The sequence below is a fragment of the Procambarus clarkii genome, chromosome 3 (assembly GCF_040958095.1).
Source record: "Procambarus clarkii isolate CNS0578487 chromosome 3, FALCON_Pclarkii_2.0, whole genome shotgun sequence".
NCBI classification, from domain to species: Eukaryota; Metazoa; Arthropoda; class Malacostraca; order Decapoda; family Cambaridae; genus Procambarus; species Procambarus clarkii.
The window spans coordinates 33,262,047-33,284,922 of NC_091152.1; the positions used below are offsets into that span (position 1 = coordinate 33,262,047).

Genomic DNA, 22,876 nt, shown 5'->3' on the forward strand with positions numbered 1-22,876 from the left:
AGGCAGGGTGTTGACAGGCAGGGTGTTGACAGGCAGGGTGTTGACAGGCAGGGGTGTTGACAGGCAGGGTGTTGACAGGCAGGGTGTTGACAGGCTGGGTGTTGACAGGAAGGGTGTTGACAGGCAGGGTGTTGACAGGAAGGGTGTTGACAGGCTGGGTGTTGACAGGCAGGGTGTTGACAGGCAGGGTGTTGACAGGCAGGGTGTTGACAGCCAGGGTGTTGACAGGCAGGGTGTTGACAGACAGGGTGTTGACAGGCAGGGGTGTTGACAGACAGGGTGTTGACAGGCAGGGTGTTGACAGGCAGGGTGTTGACAGGCAGGGCGTTGACAGACAGGGTGTTGACAGGCAGGGGTGTTGACAGACAGGGGTGTTGACAGACAGGGTGTTGACAGGCAGGGTGTTGACAGGCAGGGGTGTTGACAGGCAGGGTGTTGACAGGCATGGGTGTTGACAGGCAGGGTGTTGACAGGCAGGGTGTTGACAGGCTGGGTGTTGACAGGCAGGGTGTTGACAGGCAGGGTGTTGACAGGCAGGGTGTTGACAGGCAGGGTGTTAAATTGACAGACAGGGTGTTGACAGGCAGGGGTGTTGACAGGCAGGGTGTTGACAGGAAGGGTGTTGACAGACAGGGTGTTGACAGGCAGGGTGTTGACAGACAGGGTGTTGACAGGCAGGGTGTTGACAGGCAGGGTGTTGACAGACAGGGTGTTGACAGGCAGGGGTGTTGACAGACAGGGTGTTGACAGGCAGGGTGTTGACAGGCAGGGTGTTGACAGGCAGGGTGTTGACAGGAAGGGTGTTGACAGGCAGGGTGTTGACAGGCAGGGTGTTGACAGACAGGGTGTTGACAGACAGGGTGTTGACAGACAGGGTGTTGACAGGCAGGGGTGTTGACAGGCAGGGTGTTGACAGGAAGGGTGTTGACAGGCAGGGTGTTGACAGACAGGGTGTTGACAGACAGGGGGTTGACAGACAGGGTGTTGACAGGCAGGGGTGTTGACAGGCAGGGTGTTGACAGGAAGGGTGTTGACAGGCTGGGTGTTGACAGGCAGGGGTGTTGACAGGCAGGGTGTTGACAGGCAGGGGTGTTGACAGGCACGGTGTTGACAGGAAGGGTGTTGACAGACAGGGTGTTGACAGGCAGGGTGTTGACAGGCAGGGGTGTTGACAGGCACGGTGTTGACAGACAGGGTGTTGACAGGCAGGGTGTTGACAGGCAGGGTGTTGACAGGCAGGGTGTTGACAGGCAGGGTGTTGACAGGCAGGGTGTTCACAGACAGGGTGTTGACAGGCAGGGTGTTGACAGACAGGGTGTTGACGGGCAGGGTGTTGACAGGCAGGGTGTTGACAGGCAGGGTGTTGACAGGCAGGGTGTTGACAGGCAGGGTGTTGACAGGCAGGGTGTTAAATTGACAGACAGGGTGTTGACAGGCAGGGGTGTTGACAGGCAGGGTGTTGACAGGAAGGGTGTTGACAGACAGGGTGTTGACAGGCAGGGTGTTGACAGGCAGGGGTGTTGACAGGCAGGGTGTTGACAGGAAGGGTGTTGACAGGCAGGGTGTTGACAGACAGGGTGTTGACAGGCAGGGTGTTGACAGGCAGGGTGTTGACAGGCAGGGTGTTGACAGACAGGGTGTTGAGAGGCAGGGGTGTTGACAGACAGGGTGTTGACAGGCAGGGTGTTGACAGGCAGGGTGTTGACAGGCAGGGTGTTGACAGGAAGGGTGTTGACAGGCAGGGGTGTTGACAGGCAGGGTGTTGACAGGAAGGGTGTTGACAGGCAGGGTGTTGACAGACAGGGTGTTGACAGACAGGGGGTTGACAGACAGGGTGTTGACAGGCAGGGGTGTTGACAGGCAGGGTGTTGACAGACAGGGTGTTGACAGACAGGGGGTTGACAGACAGGGTGTTGACAGGCAGGGGTGTTGACAGGCAGGGTGTTGACAGGAAGGGTGTTGACAGGCTGGGTGTTGACAGGCAGGGGTGTTGACAGGCAGGGTGTTGACAGGCAGGGGTGTTGACAGGCACGGTGTTGACAGGAAGGGTGTTGACAGACAGGGTGTTGACAGGAAGGGTGTTGACAGGCAGGGTGTTGACAGGCAGGGTGTTGACAGGCAGGGTGTTGACAGACACAACACTTGTGAGTGCTAGCCAGGCTGAGGACGGAGGAAGTGTGTGTACTTGTGAGTGACAAACATCAACACATGTGTAACATCTGGTGATATATGAGACACATGTGCTTGCAGGGGTTGAGCTCTGGCTCTTTGGTCCCGCCTCTCAACTGACAATCAACAGGTGTACAGGTTCCTGGGCCTATCGGGCTCTGTCATATCTACACCTGAAACTGTGTATGGAGTCAGCCTCCACCACATCACTTCCTAATGCATTCCATTTGTCAACCACTCTGACACTAAAAAAGTTCTTTCTAATATCTCTGTGGCTCATTTGGGCGCTCAGTTTCCACCTGTGTCCCCTAGTGCGTGTTCCCCTTGTGTTAAATAGCTTGTCTTTATCTACCCTGTCGATTCCCTTGAGAATCTTGAATGTGGTGATCATGTCCCCCCTAACTCTTCTGTCTTCCAACGAAGTGAGGTTCAATTCCCGTAGTCTCTCCTCGTAGCTCATACCTCTCAGCTCGGGTACAAGTCTGTTGGCAAACCTTTGAACCTTTTCCAGTTTAGTCTTATGCTTGACTAGATATGGACTCCATGCTGGAGCCGCATACTCCAGGATTGGTCTGACATATGTGGTATATAATGTTCTGAAAGATTCCTTACACAAGTTTCTAAAGGCCGTTCTTATGTTAGCCAACCTGGCATATGCTGTTGATGTTATCCTCTTGATATGAGCTTCAGGGGACAGGTCTGGCGTGATATCTACCCCTAGGTCTTTCTCTCTCTCTGACTCTTGAAGTATTTCATCTCCCAAGTGATACTTTGTATCAGGTCTCCTGCTTCCTACCCCTATCTTCATTACATTACATTTGCTTGGGTTAAACTCTAACAGCCATTTGTTCGACCTTTCCTGCAGCTTGTCCAGGTTTTCTTGAAGCCTCAAGCTGTCCTCCTCTGTCTTAATCCTTCTCATAATTTTGGCGTCGTCAGCAAACATTGAGAGGAATGAGTCTATACCCTCTTGGAGATCAATTACATATGTCAGAAACAGGATAGGTCCAAGCACGGAGCCCTGTGGGATTCCACTGGTGACTTCACGCCATTCTGAGGTCTCACCCCTCACTATAACTCTGTGCTTCCTATTGCTTAGGTACTCCCTTATCCACTGGAGCGCCCTACCAGTTACTCCTGCCTGTTTCTCTAGCTTATGCATAAACCTTTCATGGGGTACTGTGTCAAAGGCTTTCCGACATTCCAAAGAATGCAGTCCGCCCATCCTTCTCTTTCTTGCTTAATCTTTGTCACCTGATCATAGAATTCTATCAATCCTGTAAGGCAAGATTTACCCTCCCTGAACCCATGTTGATGGGTTGTCACGAAGTCTCTTCTCTCCAGATGTGTTACTCGTTTTTTTCTCACAATCTTCTCCATCACCTTGCATAGTATACAAGTTAAGGACACTGGCCTGTAGTTCAGTGCCTCTTGTCTGTCACTCTTTTTAAATATTGGTACTACATTAGCAGTCTTCCATATTTCTGGTAGGTCTCCCGTTTCCAGTGACCTACTATACACTATGGAGAGTGGCAAGCAAAGTGCTCCTGCACACTCTTTCAATATCCATGGTGAGATTCCGTCCGGCCCAACAGCTTTTCTCACATCCAGCTCCAATAGGTGCTTCTTGACCTCATCTCTTGTAATTTCGAACCTTTCCAAGGTCACCTGGTTTGCTGCCACCTCTCCTATCGCCGTGACTTCTCCCTGTTCTATTGTAAAGACCTCCTGGAACCTTTTGTTGAGTTCTTAACTCACCTCTTTATCATTCTCTGTGTACCTGTCCTCGCCCACCCTAAGTTTCATCACCTGTTCCTTCACTGTTGTCTTCCTCCTGATGTGACTGTGTAGTAGCTTTGGTTCGGTCTTGGCTTTACTAGCTATATCATTTTCATACCTTTTCTCAGCTGCTCTTCTCACACTAACATACTCGTTCCTGGTTCTCTGGTATCTCTCTCTACTTTCTGGTGTTCTGTTATTACGGAAGTTCCTCCATGCCCTTTTGTTCAGCTCCTTTGCTTTCATACATTCCCTATTAAACCACGGATTCTTCCTTTGCTTCTCTGGTTTTCCCTGTTGGGCTGGGACAAACCTGCTTACAGCCTCCTGACGTTTTTGGGTGACATAGTCCATCATGTCTTGTACGGACTTGGTTCCGAGTTCTGTGTCCCAATGTATATTCCATAGGAATTTATTCATCTCCTCATAGTTTCCCTTTCGGTATGCCAGCCCTTTGTTTCCCAGTACTTTTTTGGGGGTGATAATTCCTAGCTCAACCAGGTACTCAAAGTTCAATACACTATGATCACTCATTCCCAGGGTGGGCTTCCAACTTAACTTTCCTTATATCCGACTCATTTAGGGTAAATATCAGATCAAGCAAGGCTGGTTCATCCCCTCCTCTCGTTCTTGTCGGTCCCTTGACGTGATGACTTAGAAAGTTTCTTGTTGCCACATCCAGCAGCTTAGCTCTCCATGTGGGTCTCTGTTCCCCCAATCTATCTTTCCATGGTTGAAGTCTCCCATGGTTAGTAGCCTGGATCCGTTCCTGCTAGCCACAGAAGCTGCTCTCTCTATTATATTGATGGTGGCCAAGTTGTTTCTATCATATTCCTGTCTGGGTCTTCTGTCATTCGGTGGGGGATTATATATGACTACTACTATAATTTTCTGTCCTCCAGTTGCTATGGTGCCTGATACGTAATCACTGAAACCTTCACAGTTCTGAATTACCATCTCTTCAAAACTCCAACCTTCTCTTAGTAGCAAAGCTACACCACCTCCTCCTCTCCCTTCTCTCTCTTTCCTCACTACATAGTAGCCCTGTGGAAACACTGCATTTGTTATGGTGTTTGTTAGCTTTGTTTCTGTGAGTGCTATTATGTCTGGGTTTTCTTCTAGTGCCCATTCTCCGAGTTCACTTGTTTTGTCTGTAATCCCATCTATGTTAGTGTACATTGCCTTGAAGCTCACTTTCTTCAGTTCATTTTCTTGTCCCTTTCTTGGCGAACATTCTGCTGGTGTGGGAAGCTTTTCAGTGGGTGAGAAGATCTGTGAGGTGGTTTGCAGGGTCTCAGAGGAATTTGGGGTGAGGGGTGGGGGTTTCAGGGAAGGGGGGACAGGTAGGGTGTGGGTTAAGGAGATAGGGGGGACATGAAGGATACAGGGTGAGGGGGGGAGGAGGGATAGGGAGGGTATGGGATGAAGGGGGAGGGGGGAAAGGTGGGAGGGGGGGACATGATGGGAATGGGGAAGGGGTGACAGGGTAAGAATGTTGGGTTGGGTGGGGGCAGGTAGGGTGAGGGGAAGGGAGGGTTTCCATGCAGAGGGGGGTGGTGGTGTTGCCCTCCCCTCTGGTGTTGCTGGGATGCTGGTTTTGGGTTCGCCTCTTGTCTCTAGGACTGTTGTGTTGGGGGCTGTGATTTCCTGGTTTGCTCCTCTCTCCCTGCTCTTCCTCCTTGCCTCTGCTGCCCTGGCTCTCTCCTCCTTCGTCCTGTCCCTCTGCATGAATACTTCTTTGTATCCCTCCACATGCTGCAGTCGACTCTTCCTTTCGAGAATATCCTCCTTCGTGGTTTCGTTTGTAAACACCACCTTTAAAAGTCGGTTTCTGTCCTTGTTGTACCAGCCCAACCTGAAACCTTCTCAATGTTTCATTCAGTCCCATTTGTAACCCCTTCAGTAGCCCCTGTACTGCCTCTCTATCCTTGCTATTCCATTCTTGCCTGTTGGATCCTTCCTGTTCTTTGATGCCTACAACTGCCACTGATCTTTTTCTCTCCAGCAGCTGAGTGATGCACCTTGCTGCTTCCTGTGAGGTTGGTGCTTGCATGGCTACCTCCCTCACTGTGTCCATAGCTTCTGAGCTCTTTTTCATCATGTCCGCAAATGTTTCAGGTACTGAGGCATTTCCTTCCAATGTAACATTCCCACCTTCCCTTTGGATGATAATCTGATGCTCGGTTTCTTTATTTTTCTCTGTGAGGGATTTGATCTCCTCCCTTGCTGATGTCAGCTCACTTTGCAGGTTGTTAATTGTAATCCTCATTTCCTGCATCTCCTTCCTGAATTCCTCCAGAACTTGGGTTAGCATGTCCTTCGTTTGGTCACTCTGGCTGTTCCCTGTGTCCCTGTTGCGTCCACCTGCCATTTTGCCCTTGTCAAGAGAGAGCAAGAGAGAGAGAGCAAGAATAGTTCTAGTGTGAGAGTGGGTGCGGTGGGGGGGGGGGGCGGGAGTGTTTTGGGAGAGTGGGAGTGATAGGGAAGGGGGGAGTGTGTTGGGAGAGTGAGATGGGGGGTTAAGAGGAGGTGGGTGAGGTGTAGTTTTCTTATACTGTTTTGTTTTCTTATATGTGAAAACATTTGTTTTCTTATATGTGAAAACATTTGTTTTCTTATATGTGCTCCCAATCTGTTGTATGGTGTTTATAAATCTTGTTTATCTGTATCTTTTGCTACCCAGTCTCCCAATCTTTATGTACCCAATCTGAACATCTTTACCATTGTGATCATTGCTGTCTTATATGTGCTGTCAATCTGCTGTATGGTGTCTATTAATCTTGTTTAAATTACTAATCAAGCTGTCAATGTAATCAATCAGAGCTTTAATATAACAATGTGCTTTAATATACCTACTTATCTCTCTCATCTCATTTTTCTCTTGTAATGTATCTTTATCATTTATCAATTCTGATTGAAATTACCTACTTAAAATTATCTGCTAGATTAAGGACCTGCCTGAAACGCTGTGCGTACTAGTGGCTTTACAAGAATGTAAATACTGTACTATCCAATGTATTCTCACAACCCCAATGTACCTTCTTGTATATATATAAATAAATAAATAAATACATAAATAGTCTTCAGATTACGGCGGGTGGGGGGAGGATTAGCGGCTTATCTGGGTTCCCAGTGAGCTCACAGTTGCTGTCCCTGTTACCCGTCTACCACGATTGTATTATTACGATTGTATTATTGAATGGAATGCAATAGTGTCTATGATATGATATTATATAAACCTTGTACACTGTTGGAGACTTATGAGAGACACTTACCAGCCAGCCCCCCACAAGCACTCTAGGTGAATACACGGCGTGTCGTCGGTAATCCTGTGAGGTCTTCAGGTCTCCACGTGGGTCCCGGCTGATGCGACTGATGCTTCCTCAAGTCGATCTTCACTAGCTATCTTCTCTAAATTCACTAAGATAATTCACCACGAGATGTGATCAATGTGTTGCATTACAATGCCACTGTTCAATTTACACTGTCCCGATTCTCACTGCACAGTACACCCGCTCCCTTGAACCCTATTGTTCCTTCGGTTAACGCGGACCGCTGACCCTACACGTCTGCTCACGATCAAAGCTGACCCAAGACTGTGTGTATCATCTGGTGATATATGAGACACATGTTTGTATCATCATCTGGTGATATATGAGACACATGTTTGTATCATCTGGTGATATATGAGACACGTGTGTGTATCATCGTCTGGTGATATATGAGACACATGTGTATCATCATCTGGTGATATATGAGACACATGTGTATCATCATCTGGTGATATATGAGACACATGTGTATCATCGTCTGGTGATATATGAGACACATGTGTATCATCATCTGGTGATATATGAGACACATGTGTATCATCATCTGGTGATATATGAGACACATGTGTATCATCGTCTGGTGATATATGAGACACATGTGTATCATCATCTGGTGATATATGAGACACACCTTGTGATGATCTCGGGGCTCTGCGTCCCCGCGGCCCGGTCCTTGACCAGGCCTCCGGGTTTCACACTTCACATATTGGATATGTGTCACATATATATATTGATAGGGTCTCGGTAGTACAGTCGGCTTCGTTCTCGAGGCACAATTGAGAATTCCGGGTTCGACTCCGGGGCGGGACACAAATGGTTGGGCACTTTTCCTTTCACCTAATAATCCTGTTCACCTAGCAGTGAGTAGGTACTCAGGAGTTAGTCAGAAGGGGGGGGGAGGGTTCAGTAACTGGTGGGGGGGGGGACCTGGATGTAAGCCTAACGTTTATGAATACACCCAGGCTTTCTGTCCCCGCGACATAATGTATTATTTTTAAATTATTATATCCCAGCTGACAGGAGGGGAGGGAGGGAATAATTAGGAGAAAGCGCCAAGCCATTACGACTATATACCGCTGGGAAGGGGTCAGGATAAGGATTTGGGATGGGATGGGGGAAAGGAATGGTGGCCAACCACTTGTGGATGGTCGGGGATTGAACGCCGACCTGCATGAAGAGAGACCGTCGCTCTTCCGTCCTGCCCAAGTGGTTGGGGCTGAATTACTGAAGTTTTCAACTACAGTGAGTCAGGGATTGCAACAAGTGAAGGATTACTAAGGTCACTGTGACGAGTAATGAACCTTCCATGGGTCGGTAAAGAGGGCTCCAGGAGCATAACGAAGCCATAAGTCAATATTCCTTCTGAAGGAGAAAGTTAAGGAGACGCTACAGGAAGGTCGCTGTACTGACCGGTACTCTGAAGTCATTTCACTAGTTCCCAACCGCAACATGATTCAACCTTCGTGAGACCCATTGTTGAGCATGCAGCCCCAGCATAGATTCTTCACTTGAGAAAGCACAAGACAAAACTTGAAATTGCTCCAAGATTTGTAACAAAACTCGTTCCTGAGCTACCTGAGAGTTTGGTCCACCAGGCTGTTACTTGGAGCGGCCCGCAGGCCCACATACCCACCACAGCCCGGTTGGTCCGGCATTTCTTGAAGAAAACTATCTAGTTTCCTCCTGAAGATGTCCACGGGGTGACGAAGGTCGTGTTTGTCACGACCAACAACACCAGCAGCAAGCCCAGCCATAACTTGTAACTTGTAACAACAATGAGTCACAGAGATAACATTTCTCCAGTGATAACAGTTGTCAATATCAACACTGGGGTAAACAAGGAAGTTGTCTGAGCTAACTCACTACAGTGTTAACTGTTGTCAATATCAACACTTGGGTAAACAAGGCAGTTGTCTGAGCTAACTCACTACAGTGTTAACAGTTGTCAATATCAACACCGGGGTAAACAAGGAAGTTGTCTGAGCTAACTCACTACAGTGTTAACAGTTGTCAATATCAACACTGGGGTAAACAAGGAAGTTGTCTGAGCTAACTCACTACAGTGTTAACAGTTGTCAATATCAACACCGAGGTAAACAAGGCAGTTGTCTGAGCTAACTCACTACAGTGTTAACTGTTGTCAATATCAACACCGAGGTAAACAAGGAAGTTGTCTGAGCTAACTCACTACAGTGTTAACTGTTGTCAATATCAACACCGGGGTAAACAAGGCAGTTGTCTGAGCTAACTCACTACAGTGTTAACTGTTGTCAATATCAACACTGGGGTAAACAAGGCAGTTGTCTGAGCTAACTCACTACAGTGTTAACAGTTGTCAATATCAACACCGGGGTAAACAAGGCAGTTGTCTGAGCTAACTCACTACAGTGTTAACAGTTGTCAATATCAACACCGGGGTAAACAAGGAAGTTGTCTGAGCTAACTCACTACATTATATTTTCATGCCATAATGAAAACGTGGAACTCGAGTCATTGTATTGAACTGTGTTTGGTAGGCAAGGCTGCAGGGAGCCAGTCAGCGACCCCGACAAGCACTTCTTTGTGAGTACATCTGGGTGAGTGCATGTTGGGAAGTACATCTGGGTGAGTGCATGTAGGGAAGTACATCTGGGTGAGTGCATGTTGGGAAGTACATCTGGGTGAGTGCATGTAGGGAAGTACATCTGGGTGAGTAATGTTGGGCAGTACATCTGGGTGAATGTTGGGAAGTAAATCTGGACAAATACGTGTACGTCGGGACTGTACCTGGACGCGCGCGCACACACACACACACACACACACACGCACACACACACACACACACACACACACACCTACAAAATTCTCAGTGGAATCAACCGGGTAAACAAGGATAAACTATTCAACACTGGTGTTACGCGAACAAGGGGACACAGGTGGAAACTGAGTGCCCACATGAGCCACAGAGACGTTAGAAGGAACTTTTTCAGTGTCAGAGTAGTTAACGGATGGAATGCATTAGGCAGTGATGTGGTGGAGGCTGACTCCATACACAGTTTTATATGTAGATATGATAGAGCCCAGTAGGCTCAGGAACCTGTACACCAGTTGATTGACAGTTGAGAGGCGGGACCAAAGAGCCAAAGCTAAACCCCCGCAAGTACAAATAGGTGGGTGAGTACACACACACACACACACACACACACACACACACACACACACACACACACACACACACACACACACACACACACACCACACACACACACACACACACACACACACACACACACACACACACACACACACACACACACACACACGCACACACACACAGGGGTGTGGGATGAGACCTCTGATTGGCGTGAAGTCACCAGTGGAGTCCCACAGGGCTCTGTACTCGGTCCTATCTTGTTTCTGAATTATGTAAATGATCTCCCAGAGGGTATCGATTCATTTCTCTCAATGTTTGCAGACGATGCTAAAATTATGAGAAGGATTAAAACAGAAGAGGACTGTTTGAGGCTTCAAGAATACCTTGACAAGCTGAAGGAATGATCGAACAAATGATTGTTAGAGTTTAACCCAACCAAATGTAATGTAATGAAGATAGGTGAAGGGAGCAGGAGGCCAGATACAAGGTATCATCTGGGAGAGGAAATTCTTCAGGAGTCAGAGAAGGAAAAAGACTTGGGGGTTGATATCACGCCAGACCTGTCTCCTGCTGCACATATCAAGCGGATAACATCAGCGGCATATGCCAGGCTGGCCAACATACGAACGGCATTCAGAAACTAGTGTAAAGAATCATTCAAAACTTTGTATACCACATATGTCAGGCCAATCCTGGAGTATGCAGCCCCAGCATGGAGTCCATATCTAGTCAAGCATAAGACTAAACTGGAAAAGGTTCAAAGGTTTGCCACCAGACTAGTACCCGAGCTGAGAGGTATGAGCTACGAGAAGAGACTACGGGAATTAAACCTCACTTCGCTGGAAGACAGAAGAGTTAGGGGGGACATGATCACCACATTCAAGATTCTCAAGGGAATTGATAGGGTAGATAAAGACAGTCTATTTAACACAAGGGGCACACGCATAAGGGGACACAGGTGGAAACTGAGTGCCCAAATGAGCCACAGAGATATTAGAAAGAACTTTTTTAGTGTCAGAGTGGTTGACAAATGGAATGCATTAGGAAGTGATGTGGTGGAGGCTGACTCCATACACAGTTTCAAGTGTAGATATGATAGAGCCCAATAGGCTCAGGAACTTGTACACCTGTTGATTGACGGTTGAGAGGCGGGACCAAAGAGCCAGAGCTCAACCCCCGCAAACACAACTAGGTGAGTACACACACACACACACACACACACACACAGTCACAGTCACACACACACACACACACAGACACACACACACACACACACACACACACACACACACACACACACACACACACACACACACACACACACTCACACACACACACACAGACACACACACATACACACACACACACACACACACACACACACACACACACACACACACACACATACACACACACACACAGTGTGTGTGTGTGCACGCACGAGGCAGAAACACGAGGCACACACGAGGCAGAAACACGAGGCACGCACGAGGCAGAAACACGAGGCACGCACGAGGCAGAAACAAATGGGCAAAGTTTCTTTCACCCTAAGTGCCCCTGTTACCTAGCAGTAAATAGGTACCTGGGAGTTAGTCAGCTGTCACGGGCTGCTTCCTGGGGTGTGTTTGTGTGTGTGGTGTGTGGAAAAAAAAAAAAAAAAAAAAAAGTAGTTAGTAAACAGTTGATTGACGGTTGAGAGGCGGGACCAAAGAGCCAGAGCTCAACCCCCGCAAGCACAACTAGGTGAGTACAACTAGGTGAGTACACACACAGTCACCTACCAGACTGGACGTGCACACACACACACACACACACACACACACACACACACACCCGAGGGGCCTCGTAGCCTGGTGGATAGCGCGCAGGACTCGTAATTCTGTGGCGCGGGTTCGATTCCCGCACGAGGCAGAAACAAATGGGCAAAGTTTCTTTCACCCTAAGTGCCCCTGTTACCTAGCAGTAAATAGGTACCTGGGAGTTAGTCAGCTGTCACGGGCTGCTTCCTGGGGGTGTGTGTGTGTGGTGTGGGGAAAAAAAAAAAAAAAAAAAGTAGTTAGTAAACAGTTGATTGACAGTTGAGAGGCGGCCCGAAAGAGCAAAGCTCAACTTCCGCAAAAACACAACTAGTAAACACACACACACACACACACACACACACACACACACACACACAGTCACCTACCAGACTGGACGTGCACACACACACACACACACACACACACACACACACACACACACACACACACACACACACACACACACACACACAGCCACCTACCAGACTGGACGTGCACACACACACACACACACACACACACACACACACACACACACACACACACACACACACACACACAGCCACCTACCAGACTGGACGTGCACACACACACACACACACACACACACACAAACACACACACACACACACAGCCACCTACCAGACTGGACGTGCACACACACACACACACACACACACACACACACACACACACACACACACACACACACACACACACACACAGTCACCTACCAGACTGGACGTGCACACACACACACACACACACACACACACACACACACACACACACACACACACACACACACAGTCACCTACCAGACTGGACGTGCACAGAGACGGACGAGACTCCGCCAGTATCTGGTCGACAGGTGTATCTGCCAGAGTCGTTGGGGGTGACCGCTGACAACATCAACCTGCTCACCGTTCTGCTCGGCGCCTTCTCTGTCTGGGGAGTGGACACACACACCTTATTATTATTATCTTCACACAACACACCCATCACTCTACCAACTCCCATAATATACATATCTATATATTTGTTTAGCTGTGAAATTATTGGCTAAATTTATCATTGTATAAAAAATATATGTTAAGGAAAGAGTGAGTATATATGTATATGTTAAGGCGCGTGGGAATGTTTATAATGAAGTATGCTTTATATTCAATAACTCTAGACTATGAAGGTGATTGACGCGGCCAACCACACCACCTGTGTGCTGCAGTGTGTGTGGATCATGTCGAGTAAACTGCGTTTTTTGAGTTTACACATTATTTCCTAAAGTTTACCTTGAACTTTGCAAACTAGAATGGCATTTTTGTTTTTGTCTGTGCAGTTATCTGCAGTAATACGAGGATGTTATATTGGATATCACTATGTTATGTTAGCTATGTCTTTACCAGAGTTTTCAAGTGGCAGCATATTTCAGTCGTCAGAATATTGCCGAATTGTGTTTCATAATCTTGTGTATTTCGTGTGATAAGATCATTGATTTGTGTGTGTTGGTGCAGCGGTACATGTATCCGGCTGTCACATTTGTGTGTGTTGGTGCAGCGGTGCATGTATCCGGCTGTCACATTAGTGTGTGTTGGTGCAGCGGTGCATGTATCCGGCTGTCACATTTGTGTGTGTTGGTGCAGCGGTGCATGTATCCGGCTGTCACATTAGTGTGTGTTGGTGCAGCGGTGCATGTATCCGGCTGTCACATTTGTGTGTTGGTGCAGCGGTACATGTATCCGGCTGTCACATTTGTGTGTGTTGGTGCAGCGGTGCATGTATCCGGCTGTCACATTTGTGTGTGTTGGTGCAGCGGTGCATGTATCCGGCTGTCACATTTGTGTGTGTTGGTGCAGCGGTGCATGTATCCGGCTGTCACATTTGTGTGTACTCACCTATTTGTACTCACCTGTTTGTGCGTGCGGGGGTTGAGCTTTGGCTCTTTGGTCCCGCCTCTCAACTGTCAATCAACTAGTGTACAGATTCCTGAGCCTGTGGGAAATTTTTACCAACCATATCTAATAATCATCTAAGAAAGTATAATTTCTATATCATATCTAAATCATATCAAAATCATATCTAAATCGTATAAAAATCATATTAGAATCATTAAAGATTCATTTTATAGCTTGATCCTGGATGACAATGGCACCATGAACACGTACGCAACAGGGGCCCTTTTGATGCCTACGTGACTTTGTACATGATCTCTCAAGGATCCAGAAGCTTCTAGAAGGATTTGTTAATTAAAAAACTATTGGAACATTTATTCAACATCCGGTAGGGATAATATCGAATCCTTAATAAAATTCAGTGGTACTTTCAAATACTACTTATAATCTTTAAATCTTATATCTAATTATATTATAATCACATCTTATCTTAATCATAAGTCTAGACTGTAAAAATAATCAATCAATATTCATAGAAGGCTACCGTGCTCAGAGAGCATGGCAGGGCGATGGGGGGGAGTGAAGCGCCCACCAACAAAGCTCGAGGCACTCCGCGTTTGTTTACAACTGAGTGAACAAGTGACTGATCCTTAGCGAACATTACCAGCTCAAGGACACCTTATCTAATATTTTCATCGCCAGTGAATACTCTCTAGAACTGGGGGAGTACCTGGACAATATCTACAAGGAAAATCCTAGAACATTTATATAAAATAAGAGTGTTTAGTGGAGATCACGGTGACACGGTTTCCTCCACCTTCATTCCTATTCTTTATCTCCAATCATTCTTCTGCAACATTAATGTGGGAAAAACCTGCTGGGATTGATATAAGAGGAGACTACCAGGGACTTGTACTGAACTAAATTAAAAATTTACTGTCTGCAAATTAATTCAACTAAAATCTCTAGCTAGGGTTGTAAATCCTAGATCCTCTTTTCCTAATGACAGATTGTGGGCTGTAAGGGACAGGTGGGGTGAATGACTTAGTTGATAGAAGTTCCAATCCACCTGTAGACAGGGATCTCACATCAGCTTGTATTTTATACAAGGATAAGATTTAATAAATTCAGTTATCTGACTGAACACTGGCTCTGTTTATATCAGGGATTTAAACATACATAGTCTAACCTAGCACCATAACTTACAGCCAATAGATTCTTATACTATAAACAACAAATTAAATTGTAAAAGTATAATAAATGACCTTAAATGTAGTCTAAATACTGTTAAGTAAGTACTAGAAATTATATTCAATTAAATGAACTTATATGATAACTTAAAAATAACTAAGCAAGCAATTGATAACTAATTTATATATTCAAGTATATATGCAATGTATTTATTCATTTTAATGATACAGTTAGCTTGAGTGAATCTCTTCCAACACTATGGACACTTGTGAGGTTTTTACTTATTGAGGCTGAATTCTTTCTGACACAATGGACACTCATGAGGTTCAGTGCTTGGATAAGATTCACAGCTACACTACAATTTTAATAAACTTACTGAAATGTGAGGCTTAGCCTCGCTTTTTAACCAACAGACAGATTTATCGGATATTAAAGTCAGACAAGCATACAATTGGCCAATCATATACCAAATAACCTTCAATATACTTCTCTGCCAGTCGGGGTGCCTTGTCTGACAAGTTTGCCAGACTGATTAACTCTCTCTTGTTGAGTTTAGGCACGATATTTTGCCACAGCGTTGCTGTATGATGATCTGGTAGCGTTGCTACGTGATTGTCCCTGCTGTTGCAGAAGAATGAGTTGATAAAGATAAAGAATGAAGGTGGAGGAAACCGTGTCACCATGATCTCCACTAAACACTCTTATTTTATATAAATGTTCTAGGATTTTCCTTGTAGATATTGTCCAGGTACTCCCCCAGTTCTAGAGAGTATTCACTGGCGATGAAAATATTAGATAAGGTGTCCTTGAGCTGGTAATGTTCGCTAAGGATCAGTCACTTGTTCACTCAGTTGTAAACAAACGTGGAGTGCCTCGAGCTTTGTTGGTGGGCGCTTCACTCCCCCCCATCGCCCTGCCATGCTCTCTGAGCATGGTAGCCTTCTATGAATATTGATTGATTATTTTTACAGTCTACACTTATGATTAAGATAAGATGTGATTATAATATAATTAGATATAAGATTTAAAGATTATAAGTAGTATTTGAAAGTACCACTGAATCTTATTAAGGATTCGATATTATCCCTACCGGATGTTGAATAAATGTTCCAATAGTTTTTTAATTAACAAATCCTTCTAGAAGCTTCTGGATCCTTGAGAGATCATGTACAAAGTCACGTAGGCATCAAAAGGGCCCCTGTTGCGTACGTGTTCATGGTGCCATTGTCATCCAGGATCAAGCTATAAAATGAATCTTTAATGATTCTAATATGATTTTTATACGATTTAGATATGATTTTGATATGATTTAGATATGATATAGCAATTATACTTTCTTAGATGATTATTAGATATGGTGGGTAAAAATTTCCCACAGAGCCTACTGGGCTCTATTATATCTACATTTGAAACTGTGTATGGAGTCAGCCTTCACCACATCACTGCCTAGTGCATTCCATTTATTATCTACTCTGACAATGAAAAAGTTCCTTCTAACGTCTCTGTGGCTCATGTGGGTACTCAGTTTCCACCTGTGTCCCCTTGTTCGCGTCCCACCATTGTTGAATAGTTTATCCTTGTTTACCCGGTCGATTCCTCTGAGGATTTTGTAGGTTGTGATCATGTCTCCTCTTACTATTCTGTCTTCCAGTGTCGTAAGGTGCATTTCCCGCAGCCTTTCCTCGTAACTCATGCCTCTTAGTTCTGGGACTAGTCTAGTGGCATACATTTGAACTTTTTCCAGCTTCGTCTTGTGCTTGACAAGGTACGGGCTCCATGCTGGGGCCGCATACTCCAGGACTGGTCTTACATATGTGGTGTACAAGATTCTGAATGATTCCTTACACAGGTTCCTGAACGCTATTCTGATGTTAGGCAGTCTCGCATATGCCGCAGACGTTATTCTTTTTATGTGGGCTTCGGGAGACAGGTTTGGTGTGATATCAACTCCTAGATCTTTCTATGTGTCCATTTCATTAAGTACTTCATCTCCTATTCTGTATCCTGTGTCTGGCCTCCTGTTTCCACTGCTTAGTTTCATTACTTTGCATTTACTCGGGTTGAACTTCAACAGCCATTTGTTGGACCATTCACTCAGTCTGTCTAAGTCATCTTGTAGCCTCCTACTATCGTCCTCAGTTTCAATCCTCCTCATAATTTTTGCATCATCGGCAAACATTGAGAGAAACGATTCTATACCCCCTGGGAGATCATTTACATATATCAGAAACAGTATAGGTCCAAGGACTGACCCCTGCGGGACTCCACTCGTAACGTCTCGCCAATCTGAGACCTCACCCCTCACACTGACTCGTTGTCTCCTGTTGCTTAGGTACTCCTGTATCCAATGGAGTACCTTCCCTTTCTCTCCAGCCTGCATCTCCAACTTTCGCACTAGCCTCGTGTGTGGCACTGTATCAAAGGCTTTATGACAATCCAAAAATATGCAGTCTGCCCACCCTTCTCTTTCTTGCCTTATTTTTGTTGCCTGGTCGTAGAATTCAAGTAACCCTGTGAGGCATCCTGAACCCATGTTGATGCTGTGTTACAAAGTTCTTTCGCTCCAGGTGCTCCACTAGCTTTCTTCGCACAATCTTCTACATCAGCTTGCATGGTATGCAGGTTAGGGACACTGGCCTGTAATTCAGTGCCTCCTGTCTATCCTCTTTCTTGTATATCGGGACTACGTTAGTTGCTTTCCAAATTTCTGGCAGTTCCCCCTGTTGCCAGAGATTTGTTATACACTATGGAGAGTGGTAGGCACAGTTCTTCTGCTCCTTCCTTTAGTATCCAAGGGAAGATTCCATCTGGGCCTATAGCCTTTGTCACATCCAACTCTAGTAAACACTTCCTTACTTCCCCGCTGGTAATCTCAAACTCTTCCAGTGGTTCCTGGTTAGCTATTCCCTTTCTTATCTCTGGGATTTCTCCTTGCTCTTAGGTGAAGACTTCCTGGAATTTCTTCAGTTCCTCACACACTTCCTTGTCGTTTGTAGTGAATCCTTCTGCCCCTATCCTTAATTTCATAACCTGTTCCTTTACTGTTGTTTTTCTCCTGATGTGGCTATGCAACAATTTAGGCTGAGTCTTTGCCTTGCTTGCGATGTCATTTTCGTATTGTCTTTCTGCCTCTCTTCTCATCCTGACATATTCATTCCTGGCATTCTGGTATCTTTCTCTGCTCTCCAGTGTCCTGTTATTCCTATAGTTTCTCCATGCCCTTTTACTTTGCTGCTTAGCTAGCCTACATCTCTGATTAAACCATGGGTTTCTCATCTTCATTTCACTGTTTTCCTTTTGGGCTGGAACAAACTTGTTTGCTGCGTCCTTGCACTTTTGCGTGATGTAGTCCATCAAATCTTGGCCGTCTTTTCCCTGAGCTCTGTTTCCTATGCTATATTTGTTAGGAATTTTCTTATCTCCTCATAGTTTCCCTTTCGGTATGCTAACCTTTTGGTTTCGGTATCCCTCCTCGAGTTCAATAACCCTTTTTCAATCAGGTACTCAAACACCAATACACTGTGGTCGCTCATTCCTACTGGGGCCTCAAAACCGATTTCTCTTATGTCAGAGTCGTTCAAGGTGAAGACCAGGTCGAGTCTCGCTGGTTCGTCATTTCCTCTCATCCTTGTGGGTTCTCTGACATGCTGAGTTAAGAAGTTTCTAGTCACCACCTCCAGTAGTTTGGCTCTCCACGTATCCTCGGCTCCATGCGGTTCCTTGTTCACCCAGTCAATCCTTCCGTGATTGAAGTCCCCCATGATGAGCAGGTGGGATCTATTTCTACAGGCAGCAGAGGCTGCCCTCTCAATTATAGTGTTAACTGCCATATTGTTGTTTTCGTATTCTTGACTGAGTCTTCTGTCATTTGGTGAAGGGTTATATATTACTGCTACTACTATCCTTGGTCCTCCCATTGTCATGGTGCCTGCTATGTAGTCTCTGAAACCCTCACAGCCCGGGATGGCCATCTCCTTAAAACTCCATTGCTTTCTCATGAGTAGGGCCACTCCGCCTCCTCCCCTACCTTCCCTCTCTTTCCTTATTACTGTGTACTTCTGGGGAAACACGGCATGTGTGTGTTGGTGCAGCGGTGCATGTATCCGGCTCTCAAGGTTCACAACCTGTGTTTGGTAGTTCATTCCTGACGGAGGGACTTATACAGAAGGTAAATATAATACATGAAAGTGCAAAACTTTAAATAATACACACACACACACACACACACACACACACACACACACACACACACACACACACACACACACACACTCACACACACACACACACACACACACACACACACACACACACACACACACACACACACACACACACACTCACACACACACACACACACACACACACACACACACACACACACACACACACACACACACGCACACACACACACACACACACTCACACACACACACACACTCACACACACACACACACACACACACACACACACACACACACACACACACACACACACACACACACACACACACAAACATACACACACACACACACTCACACACACACACACACACACACACACACACACACAAAGGTGTAGAGAAGTTCAAGAAAATATTCCTGCAGAGGGATATGACAAGGGAAGAGAGAATACGGACAGCAGACGCGAGGAAGGAGCGCAGGAAGAGAGAAGGAAATCAGAGTACCACAACCCAGAACCCTACAATCCCAGAGGGAAGTGGAGAACCCTCCTCAAACAGTGCAACAGCCACAGGGATTGGGGCACCACCCCCAAATTCTACCCAACAGACACCCAACCTGCCCCATCCCCTGTCAGCCCCCCACTAAGTACCCACCTAGGGCACCCTCCCCCCACCCACCCCCCACCCCCCCACTCACCCCCCTTCTCCCCCTCACCCCTCTCCCCAGGACCTCCCTTCTCCCCCATCCCCCATGCCCTCCCTTCTCCCACATGCCTTCCCGTCTCTCCCACCCCCATGCCCTCCCTTCTCCCCCTCCCCCCTAAGCCCCCCACTCTCCCCCACCCCACCTAAGTCTTCCCCTCTCCCCCACTCCCCTAAACCCTCCCCTCTTCCTCACCCACCTCAGCCCTCCCTTTTCCCCCACGCCCCCCAAGCCCTCCACCCTTTTCTCTTCCCCCAAGCCCCCCCATCTCCCCTATCCCCCACAGCCTCTCCTCCCCCCATGCTTCCCCAACCCTCCCTCTCTTACCCACCCCCTGTACCCTCCCCCTCTTATCCACCCCCTGTACCCTCCCCCTCTTATCCACCCCCTGTACCCTCCCCCTCTCCCCCACCACCCCAAGCCCTCCCTCCTCCACCAATCCCCCTGTGCCAGGTCCCCCCAGCTCCCACTCACCCCAGATCCCAAAGGTCCCCCCCAGAAAAGAAGCAGAAGAGAGTCAGTTTCAGGGTGATGTACTCGAACATAGATGGGATCACAAGCAAGACAAGTGAACTAAGGGAAAGAGCACAAGAAGTTAACCCAGATGTAATCGGACTCACTGAAACAAAACTCTCTGGAATCATAACGAATGCCGTGTTTCCCCAGGAGTATACAGTAATAAGGAAAGAGAGGGAAGGTAGAGGAGGAGGCGGAGTGGCCCTACTCATGAGAAGGGAATGGAGTTTTAAGGAGATGGCCATCCCGGGCTGTGAGGAGTTCAGAGACTACATAGCAGGCACCATAACAATGGGAGGACCAAGAATAGTAGTAGCAGTAATATACAACCCTCCACCAAATGACAGGAGACCCAGTCAAGAGTATGAAAACAACAACAAGGCAGTTAACACTATAATTGAGAGGGCAGCCTCTGCTGCCTGTAGAAATAGATCCCACCTGCTCATCATGGGCGACTTCAATCACGGAAAGATTGACTGGGAGAACAAGGAACCGCATGGAGGCGAGGATACGTGGAGAGCCAAACTATTGGAGGTGGTGACAAGCAACTTTTTAACGCAGCATGTCGGAGAACCCACAAGGATGAGAGGCAATGATGAACCAGCGAGACTCGACCTAGTCTTCACTCTGAACGACTCCGACATAAGAGAAATCGGTTTTGAGGACCCAGTAGGAATGAGCGACCACAGTGTACTGGTGTTTGAGTACTTGATTGAAGAAGGGTTATTGAACTCGAGGAGGGATACCGAAACCAAAAGGTTAGCATACCGAAAGGGAAACTATGAGGGGATAAGAAAATTCCTAACAGATATAGCATGGGAAACAGAGCTCAGGGGAAAGACGGCCCAAGATATGATGGACTACATCACGCAGAAGTGCAAGGACGCAGCAAACAAGTTTGTCCCAGTCCAAAAGGAAAACAGAGAAATGAAGATGAGAAACCCATGGTTTAATCAAAGATGTAGGCTAGCTAAGCAGCAAAGTAAAAGGGCATGGAGAAACTATAGGAATAACAGGACACTGGAGAGCAGAGAAAGATACCAGAATGCCAGGAATGAATATGTCAGGATGAGGAGAGAGGCAGAAAGACAATACGAAAATGACATCGCAAGCAAGGCAAAGACTCAGCCTAAATTGTTGCATAGCCACATTAGGAGAAAAACAACAGTAAAGGAACAGGTTATGAGATTAAGGATAGGGGCGGAAGGATTCACTACAAATGACAAGGAAGTGTGTGAGGAATTGAATAAGAAATTCCAGGAGGTCTTCACCTTAGAACAAGGAGAAATTCCAGAGGTAAGTGAGGGAATAGCTAACCAGGAACCACTGGAAGAGTTTGAGATTACCAGTGGGGAAGTAAGGAAGTGTTTACTAGAGTTGGACGTGACGAAGGCTATAGGCCCAGATGGAATCTCCCCTTGGGTTCTAAAGGAAGGAGCAAGAGAACTGAGCCTACCACTCTCCATAGTGTATAACAAATCACTGGCAACAGGGGAACTGCCAGATACTTGGAAAGCAGCTAACGTAGTCCCGATATACAAGAAAGGGGATAGACAGGAGGCACTGAACTACAGGCCAGTGTCCCTAACCTGCATACCATGCAAGCTGATGGAGAAGATTGTGCGAAAAAAACTAGTGGAGCATCTGGAGCGAAGGAACTTTGTAACACAGCATCAACATGGGTTCAGGGATGGCAGGTCCTGCCTCACAGGGTTACTTGAATTCTACGACCAGGCAACAAAAATAAGGCAAGAAAGAGAAGGGTGGGCAGACTGCATATTTTTGGATTGTCAGAAAGCCTTTGATACAGTGCCACACAAGAGGCTAGTGCGAAAGTTGGAGATGCAGGCTGGAGTGAGAGGGAAGGTACTCCGGTGGATAGAGGAATACCTAAGCAACAGGAGACAACGAGTCTGTGTGAGGGGTGAGGTCTCAGATTGGCGAGACGTCACAAGTGGAGTCCCGCAGGGGTCAGTCCTTGGACCTATACTGTTTCTGGTATATGTAAATGATCTCCCAGAGGGTATAGATTCGTTCCTCTCAATGTTTGCCGACGATGCAAAAATTATGAGGAGGATTGAAACAGAGGATGATAGTAGGAGGCTACAAGATGACCTGGATAGACTGAGTGAATGGTCCAACAAATGGCTGTTGAAGTTCAACCCGAGTAAATGCAAAGTA

At 46.6% G+C, this 22,876-nt stretch overlaps 1 protein-coding gene across 1 annotated transcript in view; it reads right to left on the minus strand.

Moving 5' to 3' along the window:
* The window catches only part of LOC138368215 (zwei Ig domain protein zig-8-like), a 462,959-nt gene that overhangs the window by 23,597 nt on the left and 416,486 nt on the right, over positions 1–22,876 (minus strand). The window contains exon 7 of the mRNA XM_069330737.1: positions 13,031–13,160. Coding sequence (XP_069186838.1) covers positions 13,031–13,160 — 130 coding nt within the window. The remainder of the gene's footprint in view (positions 1–13,030; positions 13,161–22,876) is intronic.